This window comes from Zingiber officinale, chromosome 3B (assembly GCF_018446385.1).
Source record: "Zingiber officinale cultivar Zhangliang chromosome 3B, Zo_v1.1, whole genome shotgun sequence".
NCBI classification, from domain to species: domain Eukaryota; kingdom Viridiplantae; phylum Streptophyta; class Magnoliopsida; order Zingiberales; family Zingiberaceae; genus Zingiber; species Zingiber officinale.
In genome coordinates this window covers 123423814-123433375 of record NC_055991.1, presented here as the reverse complement: position 1 = coordinate 123433375, position 9562 = coordinate 123423814, and the positions used below count along the sequence as shown (strand labels likewise).

Genomic DNA, 9562 nt, shown 5'->3' with positions numbered 1-9562 from the left:
AGCGGCGGGTTTGGGGAGAAGGGGTCCGACGAAGAGGGGAGGCGGCAGAGAGGTAAGGGCACGGGGAAGATGAGTTTCGGCGGATCAGGGAGCGAGGGCACGAGAGTTGTTTTTATAATATAAACTTAGGTTTAGATAAATTAAAACCTAAATTTATTCCTCAATCAACTGCCATATTTGGGTATTCCAAACGGACCTTTTCCAAACCTATAATTTTATCCCCTCAAAATACGTCATACGAGTTTCGATTAAATCCCAGAAAATTTCTAAAAATTCCTAAAAATTCCAATAAGATTATTTGTCCATTAATCTTATTATTTAATTATTATCTGGTTCGGTATTTTACATTCCATCTTTACGTTTTAGCTATAGGTGAAGTTCCCACAGACAACGCCAAATATGATCCTGTTCAAAAGCGGAGAAGATGGTAGGCTGGGAACGTGGCTCTATAGTTGACTGGATGAAGACTTCACGCGGTCCTGCAAGGCCAGGAGCGTTAATTGTCGGGCCGGGAAGGGGTTCCCAATGTTGGCCCTCCGACTCTCAAGTCAATCCTCGATACAGTGGAGAATAGTAGAAAAGTTGTAGCAATGAGTGTGTTGAATATTAAAGTAACGCATACTTCCCTCTATGGATTGAAATCCCTTTTATATTGTCACTATAGCGTCTGTGCATGTATCCCAAAGCATATGCATGTTTTCCAAAACAGGAAAAGACAAGTCAAAAATTATCCCTCACACATTTCCTTAAGCAAGCATGCAAATCTTTAATGTGACAGGTGGGAAGCTTCTAAAGTATGATTTACTTGTTGGACATGCTCTGTTATCAGTGGCACAAGCCTTCAAAAGAGTACTAGGAGATATGTAAGTGGGTCCCCCTGTAAGCCGACCGAGAGCCGTTCGACGGAGATGTCCCAGCTCAAGCGCATCCAACAAAATTATTTTCCCTCACTTGATTTTCCTGTTGTCGAAGGGATGCCTTTCATCTGACTGGACATGACGTCCGATCGGCCGGGACGATGGTGGAGGGGGGATTCATTGTTTGTCTCTTAACCCTAGCCATAGGTTTTTCGTGGACAATCGTCCGGATGACCATGTTCGTTCGTGTTTGAGGCCCGTTCGATTAATTATGCCCGTTCTATGAACCTAGTCTTTTGACTATCTTAATTTTAACTTTTACATTGATCCTTTTTTTTTTATTTTAATCCATATTTGATGGGTTCTTTTCATCAGTGTATCAAATAGGTTCTAGTAATTAGTATAATTTTTTAAATAGATATGAATTTAGATGAGATTAAAAGATTAGAATTATTTAATAATAAATTTTTTAAAAAATACTTTTTATATTTTTAAAAGAGAAGTTCTCTTTTTTATTTTTATTTTTATTTACCAAGAATTCAATATAATGTATATAATAATATTGTTTTGAAATGAAAAATTAGTTGAAGAGGATGGACACAACTAACCAGTCAAATAAGTTTAATTGCAAACGGCGACCTGCTCTACCTACCACAAACTGACGGAGCACGAGGCTTCGTCACCCGCTCCACTACCTTGCCGCCGTTACTTTTGACTATTTCCGTCAAACCTACCCACAGACCCCGCCGCTATATAAAATGTCGCCTCGCACATCCTCCCTTCAATCAGGTATACATCTGATCCTTTACCATCGTCGAACACCTTCGGCCATGGATCTGCTCTTCCTCGAGAAGGCGCTCCTGGCCCTCTTCTCCGCCGTCACCCTCGCCATCGTCGTCTCCAAGCTCCGCGGAAAGCACTTCAAGCTGCCCCCGGGGCCCCTCCCGGTACCCGTCTTCGGGAACTGGCTCCAGGTTGGCGACGACCTCAACCACCGGAATCTCACCGCCCTCGCCAAGCGATTCGGCGACATCTTCCTCCTCCGCATGGGCATCCGCAACCTGGTGGTGGTCTCATCGCCGGATCTCGCCCGGGACGTGCTCCACGCGCAGGGCGTCGAGTTCGGATCCCGCACCCGCAACGTGGTCTTCGATATCTTCACTGGCAAGGGGCAGGACATGGTGTTCACCGTATACGGTGACCACTGGCGCAAGATGAGGCGGATCATGACGGTACCCTTCTTCACCAACAAGGTTGTCCAGCAGAACCGACAGGGTTGGGAAGAGGAGGCCCGGCTGGTGGTGGAGGATGTTAAGAAAGACCCCAAGGCAGCCACCGAGGGTGTGGTTCTCCGCCGCCGGCTGCAGCTTATGATGTACAACAACATGTATCGGATCATGTTTAACTTCCGCTTCCAGAGCATGGACGATCCGCTCTTTAACAAGCTCAAAGCCGCCAATGGTGAACGCAGTCGCCTTGCGCAGAGCTTCGAATACAACTACGGCGACTTCATTCCCATTCTCAGACCCTTCCTCAGGGGTTACCTCAAGAAATGCCAAGAGCTCAAGGACAACCGCCTCAAGCTCTTCGATGATCACTTCGTTTCTGAGAAGAAGTGAGTATGATCTGCCATTATCCAGCCCTGCTCTAATAGACCTAATTTGTTAAATCAACCAACTAAAATTAGCTTCCTTCTTAATTATTCAACTAAACTACAAATAAGAGGAAAAAATTATTTAGAAAACAACATCTTGTGGTTATTCTTTCCTTGTTTTTGTTACTGTTATCGATGGACCATTAAAATAGAAAATGCGATTGCTAATTTGTAAAAATGTGGAGCAGGAAGCTGATGGACAAATTGGGATCAAAGTTAGAGCTCAACTGCGCTATTGATCACATCTTAGATGCTGAGAGGAAGGGAGAAATTAATTATGACAATGTTCTGTACATCGTCGAGAACATCAACGTTGCTGGTACTTATACACTCTTTCCTCTCTCCCTGTATCTACTTCACCTAGAATGCATGCGCGCTTTTATTTTGCAAATATATGATTGATAGGAAAATACAATAGGTTTTGTCCTCTTCAATCTTTCAGTTATGAAATTTTATCCATTGATAGAGAAAAGAGGGAGGTCAGATATTTTTGAGAGTCCAAAGTTTATGAATTAGTCAGGTTCTTCAGTGTAATAGCATGGATGATACCTTATGCATTGAAACTATGGTGGGGCTGGAATGGATCCATTCATTGCCATAGAAGATCAATTCTAAGATAAACTTCCCTTCCCGGTCCAAACTTTTCTTTGTTCTTGGTAGAAAGGCAATTTTGATAAGAGACCAAACCAATTACAACCTCACCTAATGAAACCAAATTCACCAAAAAAACATGCAAGTAATTCATCAACAGAAATAGATGTTGAAGCATTTGTATGGGCACATGGTTTGAGTAAAGGATGCCGTAGTAGAGTGGATTAGATTGTGGAATGTGTGAGTACTAGTCTAACAATGATTAGCTGGTGTTAGGAAAAAAATTCTTTTTGGCACTAATTGGTAATCCATCGGGCAAGATGCTAAACTGCTAATAAGATTCCTGAACTTAAAAAAGGTACTAAAGTTGGGCTTAATTTTTTGCTTATTTTTTTTTTCTAATTGCTTAGGTTAATTGTGTTCACAATTATTGGACTGTAAATAAATGTTTTAGCTATTTTATCTGCTTTTTAATACAAGACAAGTAGTTCTTGAATCTTGTACGCTTTATCACAAGGAAGGCAAAATGAAGGTCAAATATGGATATGCACTCCGATCCAAAGTTGTCATTATGCTAAAAGAGTCCTTGCTTTAGCTCTGACTAATAATTATAAATATTTATTCTCGATTAATTTTTAAACTGTCAATTAGCTGGTCAACAGAGAAACAATGTTATTTATCAACCGTAAAATTCTATTCAATCTTTTTAATCATTGAACTTTGCATAAGACTATATGGTTAGATCCAATCTTTTTAATTTATTAGTATCCAATTAAGATCTTAAGCCAAAGAGAACGGGTTGATTAAGTGCCTCATTTATAACCAAATTCCTTTCCCCTATCCATTAGTTGCAATTTTTTCATCTTAGTTGCAGCTTATTCTTCCTTCTTGGTGATTACCCTTCTCCAAATGCTACACAGTTCGAGAATGAATACAGAAACGATTGTTAAAGATTTGACGCATCATCTCTCATCCTCTTTTCTTGTAGATTGTGACAGGCACCCTACCACAAAACTTGTTTATGTCCAATTAGCACCCAATCTAGAAAAGCCCCTTCAAGCACGGCTTGCTACTAGTGAGGCCTGGTTTGTGGCTTCGGTGTCTGTCCTGCAATAATTCTGGCTATGGGGTTTTGACGCATTTGGCCATGGGATATTGATTTTATGTCTCTACACCAAACTGTTTTTGCTGATGTAAAATAACTTCGTTTATATTTATTGACTTCTAGCAGTTAACTTGTGTTTTTTGCAAAATTCAATTGCTTGCAGCCATCGAGACGACATTGTGGTCGATTGAGTGGGGCGTGGCTGAGCTGGTGAACCACCCGGAGATCCAGTGCAAACTCTGGGCTGAGCTGGACACTGTGTTGGGTGAGGGTGTGCCGATCACGGAGCCGGACATCCAAAGGCTGCCCTACTTGCAGGCAGTTATCAAGGAGACCCTCCGACTGCGGATGGCCATCCCCTTGCTTGTCCCCCACATGAACCTTCACGATGCCAAGCTTGGTGGCTACGACATCCCTGCCGAGAGCAAGATTCTGGTCAATGCCTGGTGGCTCGCCAACAACCCTGTCCACTGGAAGAACCCCGAGGAGTTCCGACCAGAACGGTTTTTGGAGGAGGAGGCCAAGGTGGAGGCAAACGGCAATGACTTCCGGTACTTGCCCTTTGGTGTCGGCCGTCGTAGCTGCCCTGGCATCATCCTCGCCCTCCCCATCCTCGGCGTTACCCTGGGCCAGCTAGTGCAGAATTTCCATTTGTTACCGCCGCCAGGAACGAACAAGGTGGACACCACCGAGAAAGGCGGGCAGTTCAGCCTCCACATCCTCAAGCATTCCACCATAGTCTGCAAGCCCAGGGCGTGATGTTGTATCTGTTTGGAATTCCTTCACACATGGATTCAGAGATGTTATTTAGTGTGTTATTTGACGTTCTTTCCCAAGTCCCTGATACTTGTAAACCCCTTCCACATGTAAGACCAAGTTTTAAAGTGTAACTCATGGACAAGTGGCGTCCAGGTTACTGTCACCAGATTTCTCGTAAATCCTCCGACCGTATGAATTTTATGAAACAAAATACGAACCCGTAATATGATCAGAAATTTGATTGTAAAGCCATGATCCTTATCATATTGTTTGATTCAAAGTATTAGTTATAATTTTGATTATCTAATTATTAGATAATTATATAATTAAGATTATCGAGAATAAAATATAATCTAATATTATTTGATTTAGACATAAATAATATAATAAAAATTTATTTATTTAAAAATTTTAATGTATAATTTAGTTATCCATTTATTGTATTACTCTAGTTCAATTCTAAATATTTTTTCAACTAAATTAATTTGATATTTAGTTAATATTTTTAAAATAAAATAAAATAAAATAATATCCAATATTAATATTAATATTAATTATAATAATAGATTAATTGTAAGCCACATTTCACCTAATTTAATCTTTTCTTTTATTTTATAAGGCAAAGTAAAATATTTTATAATTGAAAAAAAATTAATTATCAACTAGGAGATTGTTTTTTTTACTTTTGCTATTATCATACACCTTATATTTATTATTCATCTTGTAGACTCTAAAGATGTAACATTTTCAGAATTACGACTATTCATATATACTATTAATAAGTAATTTTAATTATAGTTCATAATACTAGAATTATACAATGTTCAAAGTCATACTATGTACGGAAAATTAGTACATATAATAAATATTATTTTAAATATAATTTAATAAAATTGTAGGATCTCAAGATTCTAAGATTTGGTCCTACAACCAAACTAATTGATCTCTTCTCGATTCAACAAAAGGTTTACATCTCGACAATTTATAATGTATATGTGGTAAAAAGACGAATACACTCTACAGTGTATCCATATGTGATTATGTAGGAGAGGTACATAGAACTTAGAAGTCCAAGATCACAAAAACATGAACTACACACTGAAAAGGGTTTAGCAACAGATGTAGATTTAGCAGGTGTCTTGGGCTTTCAGTAGCATATCAATGGAATACATTTCACTGTGATGTGTGACTTACATGAAACATAAAAATGATGTATTTAGGAGATGGAATACTTCATTGTTTGGAGATCCCAAAATTGTAATGATGAGTCGCATGTACCAGCAAGAGCATTTCGATCATGAGGATCCCATGCACCACCTAAGAGGTTTTGAAGCATACCAACTGATTCTTGTCATATCACCTACATTTTGCAGCATGTATAGGAATCAACAAAGTGTAAAAGCATAACCGTTTGACCCAGACATTCTGAAGGTATAATCAAGATATTATATCATCTTGATGTTTTATTTCATTTTGGTTAAATTATCCTATCAAGAAAGTGTAAAAGCATAACCGTTTGACCTAGACATTCTGAAGGTATAATCAAGATATTATATCATCTTGATGTTTTATTTCATTTTGGTTAAATTATCCTATTTATCATGATACATAATATGGTAACAGTCCCCTCGAGGCGGTGCGATGGTTAAGACATGAGGAGTTGCCACATGAGGCCTTGGGGTCGAAACTCGGCGTGACCGAGCATAACCTCCCCCATGTCTTGGTCATTTGCACTAATGGCTAGTAGCCACCCGTGATTTATCTCCTCCGTGTTGACCTAGGGACGGATTGACGGGGACGTTAGGGGCGAACAAATCACCTTTTGCCACAGAATATGGTAACACAACATAAGAACACTTCCATGATATCTTGATATCCCAATGCACTTTTCATGTAGCATATAGAGATTACTACAGCTACTTATTGTAATAACACAGCAGCAGATACACAATGTGAAAAAGAAAACATTGAAGCAATTAAATGAATATCATAGCAATAATTAATATAGTAACACAACTAATTCCCTACAAAATTTTAGAACATTTCATCTTATGTTTCTAAGATAATGCGTTTTTAGTTTGAACCAAGAAAGTGTGATTTGATATCTGATCCGGGTATTTAACAAAGCTGATATGAAATGAAACCCAATGAATTGATCCATCCAACACACCTAATCAAACACCTCCACAGCTACACGGATAAAGATGAAGCACAAGAAATAAGTGAGTCAATAACTAGGGCCTGTGTTTAGTTTCAAGTGTTGTGACAAAAGGAATAGTCAATTAATGAAGCATGAACTTGTGTGTGAGAACACATAGAGCCAAATCTTTTTTCTATGATTATTGTAATCACTTCTAAATATATTAAGTAGAGTTCTCCATCTCCCATTCTTTTACCCCTTTAATGCTAACCAATTCAACTTAATAACAAGCATGTTAAAATGCAATGTACCAATGCTGGATAAGGACAGTGTCAAAGTAAAAGAACTACACTGAAAAACATAAATATAACAACAAAACTTAATAACATATTGTCATCAATACAAACAGAAATGATATCTGATTTAACCAGCAATGCAAATAGAAAATGGCATACTATCATCAAAACTTAATAAAAATCTTATTTTTGAACTAATTCAAAACATAAAATAAAATATCATCCAAGTTCAATCTTAAATGACATTCATCCAATAAGTTTTGTTCAAAATAGTATCATCATTGTCCAAAAGTATATCAAAATATAAGTACCAACAACCTAATTCAAATATCTAACTCATTTTGGATGGATTTCATTAAGCTGCTTTACCACATAATTTCTCCTTAATACCTTTGGCAATGTGAAGAAATTATCAACCTTGTGTTCATCCTTGAGAATATACTCCCCAACATCCATAATTTCTTGCTTAGAGAATTCAAAAAGTTATATTAACTCATAACATATCTGTTGGAATCCCAAGGTGTTTTGATATGATCAAACAAGTTAAGTTAGGTCATGTTTGGTTTAACCCTTGTGTCTAAGTATGCACGAGCTTAGGAGCACAAGAAGTCGAGCGGAAGATGCGGCTAACGAGAAGGACGTCATGGGATAGAGCTGACGGGCTCGGTGCATCCGAGGGACGAGGTGACTGCGGAAGAGTACACCGGTAGACGAGAAGAACGTACGCGACGTTTGAGGGATGAGAAACCGAGGAGGAAGGCTACTAGAGGAGAAGGCCGGAACTTGGGTTCGGGTGAGCCCTATTCCGGATGGCCGAGATCACCCAAGCTAGTGGAGTCGGAGCGAAAGACCGAGACTGAGACGAGCTGAACCGGAGCAGAGGTCCCGGACCGAGAAAAGTCAATTCTGTTGACTTTCCTGGTCCGCCCGGACCCGACTTTTTGACCAGATCGAGTTTTGACTCGATCTAAATGTTAGGGGATAAAATTTATCCCCCCAGGGCGCCCGGACCCTTCGGGGCGCCTCGAACAGTACTATAAATATAGCACTATTTTGCACAGTTTATTGAATTCACTTGTAATCCATTTCTCTGTGTTTTACATTTCTATCTGTGCTGTTAACGCTGTAAGAGGCTACTCCGCCCGAAGGAGAAATCAGATAGTGCGCCTTATTTTCCTTGGATTAGCAATCTCCTGATTGCAAACCAAGTAACTTTCTTGTATCTGTTTTCTTTTTTATTAGTCTCTTTATTTTAAATTACAGGTGCTTTTATTTAGTTGAAAATTCGAGAAAGGGTTATTTTTATTTTGTAGGGCAATTCGTCCCTCCCCTCTTGTCGGCCTCCAAAGGGACCAACAATATCTTCATTTTTCTATCATTATTCTTAGTTTGTTTCTTGAAGTAGGTGGAAACTCCCTTCATCTCCTCATTAGCCTCATTAACAACAATAACATATTTATGAATCTCTCCCACCAAGTCACATAGAATATCATCAGCATTCCCTTTTCTCTTTCTAGTGGTTAACTTCTTGTTTGACGGACAAATTGATGAATCTGGGATCTCATATTTTCTTATTGCTTGGTTGACATTATTAGATTCTTCATCTTTGTAACATTAAGCCGAGGTTCTGCATTAAACGTGTCAACCTCTTCATCGCATAAATTTATCTCTTCTACTGCATCAGCAGGGGTTTCTGCATTAGCTCCTGTGGCATGATCTTTCCCCCCACACAAACATCAAGTCATCAAGGTGGGGGGGGAACTCTTTGTTCCTTAAACCAATAGCAGCCAGATAACTCTAAATTAAAAACATATCATTAGCAAAAAAAACCACAATCATCAAAGAAATGGAAAAATACAAAGTAGAAAAAAGGTACCTTAACTCAATCATCAAAGACATATTTTGTTGTAATGATACACTTCTCAACATCGTTCCACCCAAATCCACTACTATGATTCAACATCTCGTTGATAGCATGAAACTATCTCTTCAGTAGCTTGTACCTTGACTCTATATGAGAGGTAGCCTTCAAACTGCTTGATGGCAATTTAGCAGTCATAAGTTCCCCCAAATGCACCAAGTACCCAGTTCGAAAACCATTCTCGCTCTTCCAAGCTGAATCTTTGCTCAACTCAACAAGGCAGTCAACTAATGCAGCAT

The 9562-nt window shown here is 39.0% G+C and overlaps 1 protein-coding gene across 1 annotated transcript; it reads left to right on the top strand.

The window, feature by feature from the left end:
- Positions 1 to 1641: 1641 nt before the first annotated feature.
- LOC121967555 (trans-cinnamate 4-monooxygenase-like) lies at positions 1642 to 5129 on the top strand. Its single transcript, XM_042517859.1, has 3 exons — positions 1642 to 2472; positions 2700 to 2830; positions 4371 to 5129. The coding sequence occupies exons 1-3, from the start codon at positions 1688 to 1690 to the stop codon at positions 4964 to 4966; spliced, it is 1512 nt and encodes a 503-aa protein (XP_042373793.1). The 5' UTR covers positions 1642 to 1687; the 3' UTR covers positions 4967 to 5129.
- The last annotated feature ends 4433 nt before the right edge of the window (positions 5130 to 9562 follow it).